The following is a 20,874-nucleotide window of genomic DNA, read 5'->3' as shown; positions in this document are numbered from 1 at the left end:
CACAGTACCCTACCACAACAAAAGTCTTATATAATTTAATCTCATCACTGTGTTGCTCAACTTTATACTTTATGCTTGCTATATTCACGGCTGATCAGCTGATGTGAGACTCTTTTAACTGGAGGAGCTAGATACAGCCTTCTGTAAGTCCTGCAGTGTGGTACATTATTCCTTAGATGAATAAAATAAATCAAAAGGTGGCAAGAGTACAGTGGAAAAAAATGCCATTGTACCAAATAGGGTTATATGGAGCAGTTACCATCAGATGATTTTTTCAGCTGTGGAGTGACCTCTTGTTCATCATAGATTAATCCTTAAACACAGACACAGTAAAGCTGTGAGTTGAGAGGTAAGGCAGGGATGTGGATGTAGAAAGAAATGAGTGGAGGGGTGGGAAGGTGGATGGGGAGATAGATAGATGGATGAGGAGGAAGAGAGATAAATAGGGTAGTAAGGAGGTCATGAAGTTGAATTGGAAGTAAAAAAAGTTAGAAAGTGGATGGGAGGAATGTAAGTAAAGTGGGAGCATTCACAGACTAGGTGAGGCAAGGATGTAGGTGGGGAGAAAGTTTAGCATGAATGATTAAGGAGGCAAGGAGTAGTGTAGGTAGGGAAGCCAGTACAGTATGACATTTAAGGAAAGGGAAGATATCTAGGTAAAAAGGTATTACATTTATAAAGATGTGAGTAGACAGGAGTGTGGGTGAAGAGCTACAGGAAGTGATGGAAAGTCTATCTATCTATCTATTGCCAGACGCCTCAATCCCGTTTGGGGTGGCCACAAACAAATCGCCTCCAAGTCGCCCTGTCCCCCGCCATTTCACCACCCTGCTCCCAACTCACACCCCCCTCTCTCATATACCTCTCCACCCCATCCCTCCATCTCATCCTCGGTCTCCCCCTCCCTCTTCCACCCTCCACCTCACTCACATACACTCTCTTCGTCAGTCTTTCACCCTCCATCCTCTCCACATGGCCAAACCACCTCAGTGTGTTCCTCACAACGCTCCCTATCACATCCACATCAACACCACAACGCTCCTTTATATCCTCATTCGTCAGCCTGTCTCTCCACGTGACTCCACAAGCTCCTCTTAAATAACTCATTTCCACTGCTCTCACTCTTGACTTGTGTCCTTCCAACAACGTCCAAGCTTCACTTCCGTACGTTAGAGTTGGTATCACAATACTGTCATGTAGTAACTTTTTTACTTCCATGCTCACTTCCCTGTTTCTTATCACTGCTTTCAAGGAACCAGCAACCTTTCTTCCCTGCTGTACCCTTTCAAGCACTTCACCCCCCAAACCTCCATCCTTACTCATCACACTACCCAAATACTTAAACGTACTCACATTTTCCAATTCCTCACCATCCAACCTCGCTTATACATTCACTGACTTCACCTCTCTCAAAGACCATCACTTTACTCTTCCCTACATTCACCTTTAGGTTCCGTTTCTTACACACTCTCTCAAACTCATCCACCAAGCCTTGCAGCTCCCCTTCATCTTCACTCAACAACACAGTATCATCTGCAAACAACAGTACAGGGAGTTTCCAAACACTATCCTCTCTCACCAGGGCCACTCCAACATCCACTACCCTACCTTGTACCTCTTTTATTACCCCATCCATGTACAGATTGAACAACCATGGAGACATGACACATCCCTGTTTCAAACCAACTTTCAAAGAGAAAAATTCACTTAGTTCACCATCCACACGCACTGCAGCCTTAGCACCGTCATACATACTCTTCACAGCATTCAACAACTTCCCATCTACTCCATATATTCTTAACACTTTCCACAATCCTTGTCTATCCACCCTGTCATATGCTTTCTCCAAATCCATGAAAGCCGCATACAACTTCTTTCCCTTCTCTAGAAACTTTTCCACTAAAGATCTAAGAATGAATATCTGATCTACACAACCTCTTCCCTTCCTAAAGCCTCCCTGTTCTTCTCCAACTAATTTCTCTGTTCTTTCTCTAACTCTGTCTATAAGTATCCTACCATACACTTTTCCTATTATACTAAGAAGACAAATGCCCCTATGATTACCACACACTTCTTTTTCCCTTTTCCTTTGTACAAGGGAATAATTATACCTGACTTCCAATCCTCCGGGACTCTACCTTCCTCCCAGGCCAATCTGCACATCTTCCACATCCATTCTACTACTATCTCTCCCCCATGCTTCAGCATCTCACCACACACTCCATCAATTCCTGGGGCTTTCCCCGATTTAACTTTCTTCATTGCTTCCACAACCTCTATCCTACTGATTTCTACCTGTCTTCTCACCTCCCTCCTTCTCCCAGCCATTCCCCAGCCACTTATACTAGCATTACTTCCATCCTCTACGTTCAACAATTCCTTAAAGTGTTCTCTCCATCTGCTCACTTTTTCTCCCTTCTCCACTAGTAATCTACCATGTTTATCTTTCACTCCCTGCTAACTTCACTTCCACCCTGTCTTACTCTTTTCACTTCTCTCCAGAACATTTTCTTACAGTCCCTCCACTTTACACTCAAATTCCTTCCAAATTCCTGATCCACTCTCTTCTTACTCTCTCTTACTAATCTTTTCACCTCTCTCTTCCTTTCCACATATAACTCTCTCTTCTGCCTCTCAACTTCTTCCACGCCCCTATTTCTCATCCATTCATTGTATGCTTTCTTCTTTTGTGCCACAGCCTGTTTCACCTCTTCAGTCCACCACGCTGTTCCTTGCACCCCCCTCCGTCTTCTCTTCCTTCCACACACCACATCACATGCTGCACATATTTCTTCTGTAAATATCTTACACACACCTTCCACGTCTCCCATCTGCTCCAATTCATATTTGCCCAATCGTTCCTCCACTTCTCTCTTATACTCTGCCTTTTTCTCATCCTCTTGTAACCTTTCCACTCTCCTTGCAACTACTCCTTCCTCTCGTCTTTCCCTTCTTCTATTCCTCCAAGTGATGAGTAGAAAAAGTAAAAAATATATAAGTAAAGTAGTTGTACCTGTAAGGTGTACTTGGGATTCCAGGGTTTTAAATGGGGAGTGAATGTGCGTCTCGACTAGTTCATTGGACATGCTTTTGATATTTTTTCTCTCTCATGGTGGAAAAAGGGGGTATGATGATGATGATGGTGGTGGTGGTGGTGGTGATGGTGAACAAATGATGGAGGTGAAGAGTTTGGAAGTGATGGAGGACATGAACATAAGTAGGAAGATATTTAGCAGAGTGTTGAAAGAAAATTATGTTTAGTGGAATGTTGGAAGTCATGTATGTGAATACATAGGTAAGTAAAGATAGAGAGTGATGAATGAAATAAATAATAAAATATTTAAGTAGTGTGGTGAGATAATGATGTGAGGGAGTTGAGAATGCATCAGTGTGGATGATGTAATTGAAGAATATAGTTGAGGATGAAAGGATTTTTCTTGTTGTTGTGGCTGTAGGCTCATTTTGAACTCTGTGGACTGCATACTGAAATTGCATCTATGAGATAGGGAGGATGAAATGGTGAAAGAGTTGTTATTTGGTTTACACATAGAAAAATGAAGACTTGGATGAGGATTGAGTTGTAGTAAGAGGTGGACGCATGATGTTGAAGTTGAAGAAAGTATCAGCTGAAGAAGGATGGGCTATCAGACATAAAGAATGTTTGAGAGAAAGCAGAGAATTTTAAAGGAATGTGAGAGGACAAGGGGTGGAAATGTATGTAGGAGATGTGGAGGCAGTTATGAAAAGTTAGAATGAAAAACTGGAGGAAGATGTAGAAGAAGAAGGGAGCAAGATAACAGCATGAGTTTGAGAGGGAAAAAGGAAGCTAGATAAAAAAATGTGAAAGATAGGAAGGAAGTTTGATGGCTATGAAGTGAGGTAAGGAGGCACAATTTAAAGACGAGAAGAAAGAATACGAAAATGGAAGGAAGATAGGAGAGGCATGGATGTAAAAGGGGAAGCTAGAGAGGAAAGTTAGAGAGTATTAAGAGACATTTGGATATTGTTTAAGGAAAGAGTAGTTAGCAAAGAAGGGAAATATATAAAAACAGAAGAAAGGAAAAGTGAAAGGGGAGAAGAGAGGCAGAGATATATGGAATGACAGTAGGAGAGCACAGGCAAAGATAAGGAGCCATGGTTGAAGAAAAAGTTCTGTAGAGAGGAAGAGGCAGATGTAAACTTATAGGAAAGGAAACATAAAAGGAGGCAGGAAAAGAAGTGACATAAGGAAGTGGTTGGAAAGCAAGTAGGAGGACATGTAGGACGTTCAGGAGACATGGTTTTAAGGATGGAATAGGTAAAAATTGAGTAATGTAAAAATAGAGAAAAGGAAAGTGAAAGGAGGCAAGAGGTAGTCAAAAAAAAAAAAAAAATGTTGAGGCTGAGAAATGACAGAAAAGTCTAGGGTCAAAATTGTAAGGTGTTAAAAAAAAAAAAAAAAAAATGGATGTTTGAAGTTGACAGTCAAGGAAGATAAATGTGAGGGAGACAGGGAAGGGAAGGGAGATAAGTATAAGGTTAAAAGGAGAAAGGCAAGCAGACAGACATGCAAGGAAGAAAGCTGTGTATTATTTACTCCTGACTGACTAACTGCTTTCTCGTGCGTCACACTGCTTATTTTTGTTTTTAACACCCCTGACATGGTGCTTACTGTACTAGGCTGCTTAAAAGGGAAATTATTTTTGAAGAAATTATGTAGTGCTGTTGCTTAGGACACCCACTATAATATGTTTCCCTTGCTTTCTGAACCCTACCTCACTCCATCTGTAAGTAGTAAATTGGGGGGGGGGAGGGGGGGTCGAGCATTTTACAGGTGGAGGGTGTAAACCTTCTCTGGCCATATGCAGTGAGTAGTAATGGGTACCAAAGCATTACTCATATGTCCAGGATGCAGTATACCCAGTATCATGAACCATTGTTTTTTAACTAAGTATATGTACACCAGTATACATGATGCCATCTTTGAAGAATTTCCTGAATCACGCGCTCAGAGGAAACACATTTCTAAAATTCTTGCAGATGAAAAAAAATATTGTTAGTAAAGCTAGCATGTTGCAGGTGTTTCCATAATGTAAAACCACACCACAGACAGAAACGAGGTTGTGTAAAAGTCATAATGTGATGAGTTTTGGAAAATTATTATGAACTTAGCTGTGAGAGTCTGCAAGGAAATTGCAGTGTCCCCTAACTGATGATATAGGTTACATTTTGTTCACTTTCTGAATAATTGTATACTGTACTTAAATAAGTAAACCCCTCGTAACAGTAACGAACACATATTTATTTGAGGGGGCCTTTTTATGACACACAGTGGATCTTCCTGCATAGTCTGCTTCTGTGGGTCATCACTGTATTTGAGGGGTTGAACCCCCTCACATGTCAAACTCTGGTTGTCATACAACAATGCCTGGCAATTTGAAGGTATCTTATTTGGACAAAATTCAGTGTAGTAAAGTCCAGTACAACGAGCTTTTTACTGAAGCACAAAAATCCTGTATCCTTTTCATGAATCATCCTACAGGCTGTAACTCAGGAGCGGCGTCGGTATGGGTTCATACTTGAGCGTCAGTGTTCCCTGGCCCGACACTACCAGGCATACCATTCCCGCGGGGCCTCACTCCTCGCCCATTCACTTGACCACTGGCAGGGAGTCTCCGCCACCAGAGAGAGTCTACCCAGTCCTATATTGGCTATGTTGCCCTCTGCTCGGCCCAGGGTTAGTCACTTGTCATGTCAGAAGATATGAGTTGCTCAGAAGTGAAGAAGATAAACTAATATAGGACATATATCTGACAGTACTTCTTAAACCCTTACAGCACAAGAACATCTTATCATTTTATTATAACTAATGATGGATGATTTTCTCCAGCTTAGGAGGAATTCATTAGACTAAAAGTATTACCAGCATTGTACATTAATTCTTAAAGTTTGAGAATGTCTGTACTCTTTTTTCTAGTTAATATCAGACAAGGTTATTTGGTTTTTGGGAGACCTATTGTGCTGAAAAACCTAATGAAGTTTTCAAGCGTAAGACCTCAGTATAACGGACTAATTGGGGCCCAAACCATTCCGAAAAATGCGAAATTCCAATAAAAGGGACATCCGGACTTCCCCCTGCTAATCCTTTTTCCGATATATCAGACATTAGTCCGAATTGCATGAACAGTTTTTAAACTGTTTTGACTACCATTGTGGTACTGTACTGTGTTATAACTTCATAACATTAATCAAATGGTATAATATATATAATAATACAGTACTGTACACTGATAAACATGTCTTTTGTTTACCTTATTATGGTGAACATAGCTGAAGTGGTCAGGCAGTCGGAACTGCTTCTGGCTTTATCGGACTTTTTCCGATATATAGGAATTTAGTCTGGTAGCTCCTTGAGTCCGATAAAAGCGAATTCCTGTCTATTGAAGTCCGTTATATCGAGGTTTTACTTATATATATGTTATTTCATAAACTTTCTGTATGTACTGTATTCCTCTTTTTCAGTACTCCCATTTATGCATTGATTTTCGTATTCACTTGAGGATCTAAACCATCTCTCTCTCTCTCTCTCTCTCTCTCTCTCTCTCTCCCCCTCTCCCCTCCCCTCCCCTCCCCTCCCCTCCCTCTCTCTCTCTCTCTCTCTCTCTCTCTCTCTCTCTCTCTCTCTCTCTCTCTCTCTCTCTCTCTCTCTCTCTCTCTCATTGCATCCCTACTCCTTTACATGTATATATTTCCTTCTTCAACTCACTTTTTCATTTTCCCTCATCCCTGCCCATTTCTTGTAAGCTTTCTTCTTTCTGTGTTCTGCATCTCTGCTCAGAATAGCAGGTTGCAATCCTTACAAAGTATTAGTATGAGGTTCTTAACCAAATTATTGAAGTACCCAGGTGGTGGAGGCTGCTCTGGTTAATTTGTTTTCACCCAATGGAACTGAGCTGTTCCCACAGTTTGAATACTAAGTCATGCTTCCAAGAAATTCAGTGATCTTAGATATGAGGGAAGATGAGTTGCTTTGGATACTCTTCAAATCATCACTTCACAGTGATTACACTTGATCATCAGCTAAACTGAAAGGGCCTAGGGATCTTCGTCAGGCTGGAACAAACACATTGTAGTCATAGCTATCAACCGAGCTGAAACAGGTTAGGGATCTTTGTCAAGTTAGAACAAATGTGTTATAGTCAAATTAACCCTCCAGTTTGACTACATCTGACCACCAGCAGAGCTGAAAGGGGTTAGAGCTCTTTATCAGGTTAGGACAAATGCTTTATACAAGAGTTAAATCAACCCTCCTATCTGACAACACATGGCTACCAACTGAACTAGAAGAAGTTATTGATTTTTGTCAAGTTAGAGAACGTGGTATAATACTCACTTCAGTACAACCAATAGTTTACTGTGGGTGCTTTTCTTTTCAGCTTAGGGGACTTTGTAACAGTTTTTTTTTTTTTTTTTCAGCTTACTGTTCACTTATATGTTATTTGCATCAATTTTGCATTGATGTAGATTGCATGAATAACACACAAGAATATATTAATGTACCAGATATAGAAATAGACTGGTAAGTAGGAGTTGCTTGGGATCTTCTCTACCATTTGATAATAGGAGCCTGTCTCATGTCTCTATTTGTACCCCAGGAGGAAGGAATCTACTCAACTCCACAGTGTGATGACGATGCAGTATCCTTGGCGTCCCAGGTGCGGCGAGCCAGGTCAATGGATGGATCTTGTCAAGACTTAAGCACCCTTGTGGATGAGGTGCCATCCAGACCTGTGACACGAGCAAGGTCAGAGTTCAACTTGGACCAGCACCGCTTCACACGTGAGTACTGTACACTACTGCATGTGTGTTCCAGGTTTAGCCCTTAGAGTCTGGGTATCAACTGTTTTAGTTTATTGTTCCTGCTGCATGATGATTTTATTCAACTTAGGAATGGCCTTTCATACTGAAAGATTATTAATGTTCTGTCTAACCATTCTTGTCCAAAAAGCCTATCCCAGTGTGAGTAAAATCATCCAGAGAATACAAGAATATACTGTACTTTAATTAAAAAAAAAGGTCTGAGTCTCATTGAGTAAACCTGACTATCACTCTGTAGTAAAATAGTGTACTTTCAGTAGTTTCTCTTTAGTTTGGTGATGGTTCAGGACTTGACAGCATTCGTAAAACTTTTGAATGAGGAAATTTGATGTACAGTATGTTTATTTATGAAAGGTACTTTTGGCTTTGCATGTGGCCTCAGTATGGTATGTCTGTTTATCTTTTCATGATCATACCCATAATATTGCACAGTACAGTATAATAAAAGAATAGGTTCAAGCATGAAACCTTCTGATAGATGCAATAAAATTTGATGAAGTCTGCTCACTTAACTTCCTTGGAGCTACTTTATAGATCTTTAAATCCTTTTCCCTAGCAATTCAAGAAAATCTTCCTTCTTCTTAGCTGTATGGGCAGTAATTTTTTTTTTTTTCGTTGTTTATGTTTTTTAGCTTAGCCCGTTAACTGCGCAGGGCGTTTTTTTGGAGGTGTCCGTGGTGTGTAGACATAGAGGTAAAAATGAAATTTCCCAAAGGCCAAAAATTATCTTAGGAATTGAGAGAACACATGCCAGAGTATATAGTAATGAAATATTAGCCCAATATTTACCTTGGTAAAACCATGGATGAACATCGAAGTGTCTGATTCCATATTGGAATGTATGGTTTTCATTTTCTTTTTCGGTTTCGGTTTCAGTTTCAGTTTTGAAGGCTCAAACATGCTTGCATGGGCCGGCCTTGGTCACCATGGCACTGTATTCGAAATTCACTTACGCAGCCAGGGCTGTATTGAGCAGTCGCACTCGGAACAGCCCAGGCTGTATAGAGCAGTTAACGAGTTAATGGTGCATATGTGGGCAGCAGTAGCTATAGATTCTCCAACGAAATACAGAAGAGAGTAAACATAGCAATGCTAATATCATAATCATTGAGAGGCAAATGGTTAGGATAATGAATGACACTGATCTGAAATGTAATATTGGGTTGAATGGTATGGAAATGAAGAATCTGAAAATGCTAGTGCTTAGGCAATGTTGTAAACCAAAGTGGTTGTATGGTAGATGAGCTTATTGAAAAGCAGGAGTGTAACTGGGATTTAGACAAGCAGAACCCAAGGAGAACTTGTAAGGGAAATCCAGGGAAAATCTCATTGAAGTTTGGAGTGGCCACTAGGGTGGCCAGGGATATTTTGGGGGTGGCCATTGCCACTCTGGATACCCCTCTAACTATGCCACTGTTGAAATGGTACAGCAAGCAAGGGGACTAGGAAAGGCTTTGTGAATACCTGTATTGACAAGAAATAGAAATTCAAGTGTGAAAATTAATAACCGTACAGTCAAAGAATCATAGTCCATCACAAATTGTATAGTGGAAGTTAAAACTAGTGAAACATAACCAAAATATAACTGAACTAATGCTTGCCTCAGAAGGTTAGACTTTTCTGCATGTTTACTAAAATATTTAAGGAGGCTTTAGTTCCTTACCCAGACATGGTAAAGCATTGTAGTTGTATCCCTGACATTTAGCAACAGGATTTGGATGATGCTTGAGAAATGTGTTAGTGACTGGGGAAATCAGTTAATTTTGAAGCACTGAGGACTTGGGTACTGCTTGAGAAACACAGTGATGACAGTTGAAAGTAGTTAATTTTGAAGCATAGCTGTGTTAAATGACTTTAAGATATATGAACAAATGAATGCCTACAAAATGAATTTGAAGGCTGAGGTAATTTGGGCCCATAGTACTTTGTGGTAATTTGGCCATGTAAAGTGAATAAACCTAATAGCAAGGTGTATGAGAGCTGGTTTATTAGCAGAAGAAGAAATGGACAAGGAATAGGTCATCTTGTACAGTGTTGTACATTGCCTCTTGCTCCAAATGATGCCCATAAGCCATTTAGCTTGGGAATATTGGCCATGGATTTTGACATCCAGGGAGTTTGTGGATCACCATGAAACTTGTACATTGCAAATAGTGATCTGCTCAAAACTCAAGAACCCTCAGTACTTTGTTATTACAATATTCTGTAGTTTGTCATTGTATGGATGTAGTGACCCTGTTGCCTTGCATTTGTATTGCAATGGTAGCCTAATATCTCCTTTGGCACAGGGGGAAGGAGATTGTTCCTTGATCTAACTTCTCCATGTACTTCTGTTTCCCAGTGAGATTAAAAGCCTTTCTCTGGCTCTTTCCACCCCATGTAAATACTGTATAGGATTTTGGATATACAGTATGCAAATGAAGATAGTGAACTAAAAAACAGGTTCTCTGTTATTGAATGCTGTACCAGCAGATTTATGCAATACCATATCATTATTAAGTAATGGAAAACTAACTGTTAAACAGGACCACATGTACTCTTTCACCTACTCAGTTTTTCCCTAGTATTTAGTACTGACAGCAAAACAGTCATTAAACTTGTCAGAGACTGATATCCTACTGATTTTATTCTATAAGTATGATTCTTAATAAATGCATATATTACACTTGTGAACTACAATACTTGATTATCCAACAGCGGATCCATCTATGTTACGTCGATCAATGGCCATACCTGAAGATGGTGGACGCCGAGCCATGGCCCGTGCATTGTATCCCTATCAGACATCTGGAGACAACCAACTTGCCTTTTTAGAAAATGACTTTATTGCACTCATAGGTAATTCATGCAAGTTAACACAAATACTTTCTTTACCACCTCTTCATGAATAGCATCATATTTTAGTGTTAATGTTTTGTTACAAAGCAGCATTCAGGATAGGGAAATGACAGTTTTCATTCATTCATTCATTCATCATCCAATCCTACGTTGCCCTATGAGGAGTGCATGAGCCCAGGGCTAGGCAAGTTGGTCCTGACATTTAAGATGAGAGTGACCAGCCTTACTCATCCCTGAGTGGCATTATGTGAGCAAGAAACCCAACCACCCATTGGATATAAACCTTCACCGGCTCAATCCAAATGGAGCACCGTAATTACCCACTAAACCACCAGGCGCCAAAATCTGGTTATATGGTTACCACCCAGCATAGTAACTGGTTTACTGGTGTACAGGAAACCATTTGGCTTGTCACTCAGTGTAGAGTCACGTACAGGCAGAAGGAAGAGGAAACACTGAAGGAAGGATAGACAGAAGAGGGACTGTAAAGTCACCTGTAGGCAGAAGGACGAGGAAAGAAGGAAGGAAAGAAAGACAGAAGAGAATGGCAGGGAAGAAGGATGGAGGAGAGGAAAGGGCAGACACCCAAGAGCAGCACTACATCGAGTGCTTGGATGGTGAGCACCCCCATCTAGGGAAATGACAGTTTTAGTCAAGGTTAAAGTGAAAAGAGTATGATTGGCATGGCATCCATTTACGTGCACCACAAGCCTTTCTTTCCTTCATGCCATAAGCTGAACCTCATCCACAACAAAGATAATATTTTTTTGAGAGTAGTACTACTGGTTGCACTGTGAAACACATAGCTTCAGAACAGATATAATTTGGGGAGTATAAATCACCCCAGTTCTTAGAAGCATTTTTTTGTCAATATTACTAGGTTAATAAATTATGCAGGTTATTCTGTAATGTATACTGGTATATTTAGAGAGTATTCCAATAATGCTTTGTGTACCGTCAGGTGCATCTAGTTTAGATATTAGTTTAGATGTAGCTATGTCGTCAGATCAACAAGCCTCGGAGTCCCCAGATGAGAGGGAAGAACCATCAAAGCCCCCCCACCATCCGCCCCTCTCCTGGTGACAACCAAATAAGATGCCTGGAACCAGTGTCTGACTCACTTTGTCATTTCTGCAATATTCATGGCCTTTCCATAACTTTCTGTTCAGCACCACCTTTCCTCCTCTGAACCTCACCATCTCTTCTTAACTGAGACACAGCTGTTTGAGACGACCAATAGCAAACCCTTTTCTGTATCCTCCTACTCTCTTTATACTCATTTCAAAGCCAAAGGTGGCTGTTGTGTATATGTACACAACAACAGATCTTGCTCTCATGTTCCTGAACTTGAATCCTCTGAATTCTCTACTCTCAGGCTTTGGTTTTCCTGTCATTCTCTGACTAAATATATCTGTGCTGTTCACATATCCTCTGATTCTACTGATTATGAAAAATTCTTCAATTATCTTACTTCTAAGGTGGAAGACATCAGTCAATTTCTCCTTTCTCTGAAATCTCCATTCTATGAGATTTCAGTGTTCACCACCCTCTTTGGCTCTCCTTTCCTTTCACTGATCCACCCAGTGAACAGGCCTACATCTTTTCTACCCTTAATGACCTAGAGCAGCTTGTATAGCACCTTACCTGTATCCCTGACTGCCTTGCTGAGAGTTCCAACATACTTGACCTCTTCCCTACAACTAATCCTTCTGCTTACGCTGTTAATCCTTCCTGTCCATTGGGCTCCTCTGATCACAACCTTATCACTTTAACCTGTCCTGTTGCTCCAGTAAGACCTGTGAACTCTCCCAAGAAGCATTGGTTCTGGCATTTTGGAGCTGCTAACTGGGAGGCCTTCAGGCAGTACTAGTTCTTTGATTTTTCCTGGAATGAATATTGCTTCCATGCCAAGAGCCACCTGAGTGTGCATTGCGCATTAAGGAGGTTATTCTTTTGGACATGGAAGCACACATTCCTTTCTCATGTTCTGTGACTAATGCAAAAAAAAATTTGGTTTAATCACACTTGTTCTAATGCTGCCCACAACAAGAAGGCCTACTAAAGGTACTGAAACCAACCTGCCCCTGAATCTCATCACTTTTATGTTTCTACCCAGAATTGTGCAAAGTCTGTTCATCACTCATACTTTCTTTATACAGTACTCATTTCAAAGCCAAGGGTGGCTGTTGTGTGTATGCTTCTGCCCAGAATGATGCTAAGTCTGTCCTTCATTCCTACATTCTTTATATTCATTTCAAAGCCAAAGGTGGCAGTTTAAATGCTCTGAACTCCAACTCGAATTCTTCCCGCTCCTTCTGGCATCTTGCCAGAAATCTTTCTAACAACTTTACCTCTTGATCCTTCCCCCTTCTTTTCCACTGTGATGGCTCTGTAGCTATTTCTTCCACTGATTAAGCAGAACTTTTTGCTCAGATTATCTCCTCCAGTTCCACCTTAGACAATTCTGATGCTGTTCCTCCATCAGTTCCCCCCTCTGACTTCCCCAAGGCTGACATTAAAATTTCCTCAGTTGTTGTAGTTTCTCCTATCAATTGCCTCAACACTAACAAGGCATATGGGTCTGATGGGGTCCCTCCTGTTGTCCTCAAGAACTGTGCATCTGTGCTTACACCCTGCCTAGGTAAACTTTTTCGCCTTTGTCTGTCAACTTGTACTTTCCTTCTTGCTGGAAGTTTGCTCTCATTCACCCTGTCCCAAAGAAGGGGTACCTTTCCTTCTTGCTGGAAGTTTGTGCTTATTCAGCCTGTCCCAAAGAAGGGTAACCATGCCTATCCCTCTAACTATTGCCCAGTAGCTTTAATATCCTGTTTCACAAGTTTTCAAGTTTATTCTTAACAATAAAAAAAATTAAAGCATCTTTTGTATCACATCCTTTCTAATTGTCAGTGTGGGTTCCACCAGGGGTGCTTCACTGGCGATCTTCTCACATACCTTTCAGACTCCTGGTCATCCTCCTTTCAGGACTTTAACAAAACTTTGCCATTGCACATGACATCTCATTGGCTTTTGATCAAGACTGGCGTAAATCTTCATTTTCCAAGCTGTGCTCTAATGGTTTCTATCCCTCTATCTGTGCCTTCATCTCTACCTTCCTTTCTGGTCATTCTATAGCTGCTGTTGTAGATGGCCATAGTTCATCTCCTAGAGCTATCAATAGTGGTGTTCCTCAGGACTCTGTCCTTTCACCAACACTCTTCCTTCTATATATGAATGACCTTCTAAGCTGTATATCTAACCCTATCCACTCATACACTGATGACTCCACCTTTCATCTTTCCATTCGCTTCCCGCAGCGTACATCTCAGCAGTTACTTAACAAACAAGCGATGAGGCTATGGCACACCTAATGTCTGACTTGGCTCATATCTTTGATTAGGATAAAAATAGTCGATGTTTTTAATGCATCAATAACTCAGTTCTTACATCTATCAACCCGTCAAAATCTTCTCTAATTTTCAACAATATCCAGCTCAGTCCTGCATCGTCTACATGGGGTTTCATTCTCTTGGGATTTATCTTGGAAAGAACATATCACATCTCTTGTAAAATCTGTTTCCAAGAGATTAGGTTTGCTAAGCCAACTCTGTGCCTTCTTTACCCCTGCATAGTTGTTGACTTATACACATGTTTTATTCGCCTGTGTGTAGAGTACAACTCTCACGTGTGGGTAGGCTCCCCACGTACAGCTCTTCCCAACAAGGTAGAGTCAAAGGCTTTTTGTCTCATTAACTCTCCTCCTACTGGCTCCCGCCAACTTTTGTCTCTTCGCCACACTGCTTCATCTTTATCTCCATTCTGTCACTACTTCAGTGGTCTCTGTTCCTCTGAACTGTCTGCTTGCATCCCTCCACCATTATGGCAGATGCATGGTACCCACCTAGCAACAAACTCTTATCCTTTTTCTGTCCAGCTCTCTAATGCAAGAGTTAACCATTACTTCTAGTCCATCATGTATGCAACAGGTCAACTCTGTAACTGTCTCCCTCTGTCTGTATTTCCTACTGCTTGTGATCTCCAGTCTTTCAAATGCAGTGTGTCCAGTCATCTCGAAATGAACAGATCTTGAAATTGCCTCTTTGCTATTTTTTTATATTTTTTTATTTTTATTTATTTTTTGAAGGGAATAGTGTGTGGGTTCTTCCATGCATTAAAAAAAAAAAAAGTGCACGTCATCTGCTGTTATTTCTAGTATGTGTTCTTCATGTGCTCTGGTTTCTGTTATTAATTTTTTTCTTAAATATAAGAATAGTAGGTAGAAACTGCAGAAGTCTTGTAATGAAATGTACTCTTATAAGTGTTAGTGTACTGTATTGCAAATGATGATAAAAAAAGAATATAATTTAATACTCCAAATGTCTGTCTAGGACATTACTGTTTTTACAGTACCATGCTGCACAAAGGATTCCATCCATCCATTCAGAGATGGGGCAGTTGATATTATATGCTTTAAATGTTCTGGAGTGTAGTAGCCTAGCCTTCAGTTCCTACACCTTGCATGGAGCACAGGCATCCTGTTTATTAGACAAGGATATGTTCCAAAATACCACAGCTGATTCATCTAACTGATGCTGTATTGTAAACTGAAGGAAACTGGCCAGTCAGCTTTATACTGTAGGTAGAAATGGAACTTTAATAGGCATTTTAAAAATATAATTTGCTGTACAACTAACTAGCCAAAGACAATGAAAAAAAAAGACAAAATGGGCTCTTACAGCACAGGGTGCCCACAAATTATTTTTATAACAAAAAATTATAGACAAAACAAGAAATTGAGATGATTTCATGTTGCATATGATTTTTTTTTTTTTTTTTTTTTTTTTTAACAGTACTTAGTAAATATCCAGGAATATGATCAGTAGAATGAGGCAGTTAAGTCATCTTTTGTAGTCCACCTGTTAGGAAATCTTTTGTTTTAGGATCTCATGACGAGCCAGCTCTAAGTGAGCTGGTGCACCATCCTGCTTTAAGATGACAGTTAGTTGTTGATCATCCAGCTGTGATACCACAGATTCGTTCAAGATGTCGAAATAAACATTTGCCATAAAGCTGTAAAATAATTATGAATGCCTTGTGGTATTGGATTTATGTGTGTGTGTGTGTGAAGGATTTTTAAGCATGTTAAACTGTTGACAGGTGAGAAGAGCAAAGGCTGGCAGTATGGTGAAAACTTGCGTACTCAACGCTGTGGCTGGTTCCCTGTTGCCTACACTGAACTGCTGAATGAGGAAGACGATTCGGCTCTTGGGTATGTGAAGATCATGTTGATGTGGTGGTCAGCAGTGTGTAGTTGACCTGTTAGATGTTATTGTTGTCACTTGTGGCTTGATATTGTTGACCGTTGAATCATTAAGTGCTTGTTACAGTACTGTAATGGAAGCTTGGGTACATGAAGCTGTTGTTGAAGTGGTGGTCAGTAGTTAATAGTTAACCTGGGGCTGTGTTAACAGAGAAACTTATGATCAATATTCTCTCGTTAGTAGCATGTGTTTTTGTGGGAAGGACAAGAAACATGGGAAGATTCTGTGCTTTCCTTTACTTGTCCTCCCTGGGAAAAAAGAAAAAATCATATAACATGGAATTTAACATAAGTATGTTTATGAATTCAGGTCTTGCTAGTTAGTTTGTCGTGGCTTGTTGCTGGATAATTTTGAACTTCAAATCGTTAAGCTGATTACATTACTGCATCTGAAAATATGATAATTGTAAGACATTAACCTCTTGAATTTGATGATGTACTTTTGACTTTATTCTTGCTACTTTCATGCAGTTTGGTTCAGCTAAGGAAGAGTTTTACAGGCTGAAGGGATTAAATGCAGCAGTCAGTAATCCCTTAAGTACTGTACTTGTATGCATTTCCAAGGTGCTTGACTGTAAGAATTCATTGACCGCTTCACTGTGTAGACATATTTTTATTCTATTTTTGTTATCTTTAGATGGCTTTAGTCAGCTTAGGAGAACCCAGTGGTAGATAAAAGGTAAATGCAGGCTGTGTCTAACCCCTTCTGTGTGGCAGTCTGTCCTGAGTAAAATAATTAAGAGATAGCAAGAAGAAAATAAACATCATGTACCCAAGCTGAGGAGATTAGATATGCTACTGTGTATGCCATTTTATGCTGTAAATTCAGTGCTTCATGATAAAATGAGTTGACAGTTTATTGATTTCCTTCACTGATTAATTGATCTGTTGAGTGATTATACCTGGATAAGTAACCAGGTTGTCACTGTAGTAAAAAAATAAATTATCTCTCAAGCAGTATATTAGTGATTACTGTTTGAATTGTGTGATGAAACAGTGTCATTTGATCCCTCCGGCTGTACATGTAAACAGCTTTCAGTAATATCCTGTTGTGTGTGTTATACTGTACTGTAATATTCTGCATCAGTTAAAAAATTACTCTTCCTTACTTTGATCCTTTCTGCCACTTATGCTTTCTCAGTGTAATTATCCTTTCATACTTCTCTTGTCTTGTCATTCTCTTTTTCATAATATTCAGCTGTTTTTCTTTCATTAACATTCTTTGATTTAACCTCTGCACAGTAAGACCTCAGATATGTCTAAATATCGCAGGGTATTTTGTAGTACAGCAGGTGAAGAAGTAACTCTTCCACCAGAGACATGGTCTGGAACAACTGTATCACAGTTTGAGCTGAGTGTGATGTAATTCCAGTTGGAAGTTGTTGGCTTCCATGTGTATTTTGTATGTGTTGTGTGTGTTTTGTTTGTGTTGATTTTTGTGTATGTTTCAGTTGTACGAGTACGGTTCATTGGTATCATTTTAAGTAGCGTCAGGGTTTTTAGAGTATTTTCGGTAGAGATATATGAGGAAAAGGGTGGCTTTGGTTGAGTGGCCAGAAGCAGATAGCCATTTTATACCTGTAACAGTTTTTCTGCTTTTCTTTAATGTGTTTGCCTGCCAGTAGCCTGTATGCTTGTTAATTGAGGTCTTACTGTACCTGCTTCAGTCTTCATCTTGTATGTCTTTAGCATCCCTTTTATTGACTCCCTCCTTGCTTCCCGAATTGTTTGTTTTCCTTCCTGACACTTCCATTTCCTTTCTCCATGTCTTGCTCCATACTTCCTTGTTTACCTGCATGCTTAGCTAACATTTTCTTTGTCTCACCTCACATATTCGCCCCTCTTGCCTTGTTTACTCAATTTTTTACCCAGCATTTATACAGTATTACCTCCATTTCCTGGACCCTGCTTCCCTGCTGACATGTCTTCCACCCAGCCCATCTCTCTCATTTTCTCTTGTTATCAGTCACTCTCATCTTAAACGTCAGGACCAACTTGCCTAGCCCCGGGCTCCTATGCTCCTCATGGGTCAGCATAGGGTTGGATGATGGATGGATCTCTCTCTCTCTCAGTGTCTTCCATGCATTACTTATTTGTCTTCCACTTCCATTGTTTCCGTCTCTCCCCTCTTGCTTTCTTGTTAACTTGCCTTCCTGTCTGCTGCTGCACCAATTTTCTGTTTATGTTCCATTTGTTTCCCTGTTTTCCTACCTTCTTACTGATTACAGGTTCCTCAGTTATTTCTGTCAATCCCCTCTTGCTTTCCTGTTAACCTGCCTGACTACCTGCCTAACTCTCCCATTATCTGTCAGTTTCCTCCCTCCTTGCTGTCGTGTTTGTCTGCATTCCTTCCTGCCTAATGCCTCCATTATTTTCATGTTTCCCTCTTACTTCCCTCCATGTGAGCCTTTGCACTTGCCTAGCATTCCATTTTCATCTTTTCTTCTTTGTTGCCATCATTATTTGCCTTCCCACCAGCACATCTTTATCATACTAATCTTTCCTGCCTTGCTTTCCTCTTTTTGTGCCTTCCCATCTCTCTGGCTTTCCAGCTTTGTCTCTCAATATTACCATCTTTGCCAGTCTTCTTCCGAACTTCACCCCGTCATTCCCTCCTTCCCTGTAGCACCCTGGCCCGCCATCTCCCAAGCAGTAGAAGTAGCGTGAGTGAGCATGCAACGTCAGCGGACAGTACAGAAGTTGGCAGCGACTCCTCCTCATCTGTTCTTCATCCCCTTCCCTCTGTCTTATTCCACAACCCTTCCTCTTCATTCTACAACCCCCCATCTGCCTCCTCCACCCACAGCCAACCAGCTAAACACCGATCCTCTAGCACTGGCACCATTCAGGTAAGTCAGCGCCTTAACCCTTGCTGAGCCGCAGACCTTATAAGAGGCACAATAAAGTCTGCATGGGCCAAGCTGCAAGCCTCATATAATTTACATTTGTTACAAGACAGTGACTCAGGGGAGGTAAACTATCTTAAAAGGAATCATCCTGGCAGGGGTTAATACCTTCACTACGAGAGGTCTGTCCCCAGCTGAGGAAAAGCATCTGCTGATGGTCATAATAATAATACAGTAATAATAAAATAAAACAGAATATAAACGATAGGTAGCTACACAATGAAGGGTTTATTGATGGTATTCTGTACCTCTTCTCTGCAAGAAGTCTAGCCTAAGCTGAATAAGACCTCTTATCATACTGAAGGTATTAAATTACATTAAGCCAGCAGTGTAGCTGATACTTATACAGTAATTGAATATATTGTGCAGAGTACCTTTCAAAATTTCTTGTATGTGGTATATTTTCTGAATATCTTTCATATCTAAAAAAAATATATATATATATATATATATATATATACTCTGAAATGTTTATGCAGTCAGTATGATTAGCCAGAGGTGTGAGCAGATTAATACTGTCATGTAGTGTCACTTAAATTTACAGTTTTTCCCATCAGTGAAATTTGAAGTAGATAATAATGTTTGTCATTCTTTTAATATTATCTGGTACCTGTAGAGCAGTTTTGCATTACTGGTAATCCTAATTTAAAGTTTTTTTTTTCATGTTTCATTAATTATTCATGTGCTGTATACACATTAAGGTGTCAGTGTTTCATTATAAAGTTTGTTTAAAGTATATGTTGTTTGTTTTTGTTTTTTAGCTCCTAAACTGTGAACCAGAAGCATGTTCATCACTTCAAGTTGTGTTGATTTAAAGCAGAATCCTACCTGCACACTTTGTAGTTGTCATATTAAGAGTGTTTGGTTTGTTAACAGATATTTAGAAGCTGTTGCAACAACTATGAGAGTGAAATGTGTCTGCCATCTTGATAACTAGTCACACAGTCATTACTCATAGGTAACTCACCCCAAAGTAAATAGTCAAAGTCAGGGCTGAGTCTCTTTTTTTTTTTTGCCCACCAGTTTCCAGTAACTTTTGGCAAGTAATTACTGGTGGTTGGTCTTGCCATTTGGTTTAGCTCCAGATCCATAGAAAAATATTAGCTGTACCATGGCCACCATCAATGTGGGGATTCCTTAAGAAGAAGCATACGACATCATATGATTTGGTGTTGATTTCGCAACTCACTTCTTCCTTTTGTTGGTCAGATCGGAGCCCAATGTGCCACCTCCACCCCCGATGCCTGTGCCACCACTGCTGCCCAGACCCTTCAAAGGACGCATCAGCCCCTTCCGCATAGACCGCACGTAGCCCCCTACTCTGCTAAGTCCTCCTCCCTCCAAAACTCTTCCTCTCCTCTCCATAATGTAGTTCCTCTTCACACTCAGCCTTCCACCCTCCAAAACTCCTCCTCTTCCCTCCAAACCATCCAGACTGCTACATCCGACTCCACCACCTCGTGTAGTGTAGATACAGTTCTCTTCAACAACCACAACAGCCACCATGGTTCCTCTCCCCCACGTGATGTATCCCTCAAGAGTCAGAATCTCCGCTCCAATTCCCATATTTCTTCTTCCCTCCTCTCCTCTCTTGCGAACGCTTCTTCCCTCCTCTCCTCACATCTCCAGAAGAGAGGAAGTGGAAATTCGACCTTTCACATGAGTGACGATAGTGGATTTAGCAATGAAAGTGGAAATGACAGCACCCAGCAGTCCAGCAACCCACAACACTCTCATGCCGACATTAATGAGTGAGTGCTTGGCTGGCAGTGTCAGTTTGCTTCCTTTTTTTTTTTTTTTTTTTTTTTTTTTTTTTTTTAGCCATAGGGATTTTCTGTTTTTTTTCCAGTAAGAATGATGTTTGCATTCTTTTTTTCTAAGCCCAATTTTGTTTTGTATTTTCATTAATAAATCCAGTCTTATTCAGTTGTATGTTTAATTGGACAGCATTCTGCA

General features: G+C 40.3%; 1 protein-coding gene across 1 annotated transcript in view; it reads left to right on the top strand.

Annotated features, from left to right (window-relative positions):
* The window catches only part of IRSp53 (Insulin receptor substrate 53 kDa), a 100,445-nt gene that overhangs the window by 77,427 nt on the left and 2,144 nt on the right, over positions 1–20,874 (top strand). Inside the window, exons 8-13 of the mRNA XM_080273456.1 lie at positions 5,522–5,716; positions 7,635–7,818; positions 10,555–10,695; positions 15,850–15,961; positions 18,639–18,861; positions 20,128–20,669. Coding sequence (XP_080129582.1) covers positions 5,522–5,716; positions 7,635–7,818; positions 10,555–10,695; positions 15,850–15,961; positions 18,639–18,861; positions 20,128–20,669 — 1,397 coding nt within the window. The remainder of the gene's footprint in view (positions 1–5,521; positions 5,717–7,634; positions 7,819–10,554; positions 10,696–15,849; positions 15,962–18,638; positions 18,862–20,127; positions 20,670–20,874) is intronic.

Source organism: Coenobita brevimanus, chromosome 1, assembly GCF_032717465.1.
Source record: "Coenobita brevimanus isolate Jiangsu-jjx chromosome 1, ASM3271746v2, whole genome shotgun sequence".
Classification (NCBI taxonomy): domain Eukaryota; kingdom Metazoa; phylum Arthropoda; class Malacostraca; order Decapoda; family Coenobitidae; genus Coenobita; species Coenobita brevimanus.
Note: the sequence above shows the minus strand (reverse complement) of the source record. Positions and strands in the feature narration are given on the sequence as shown.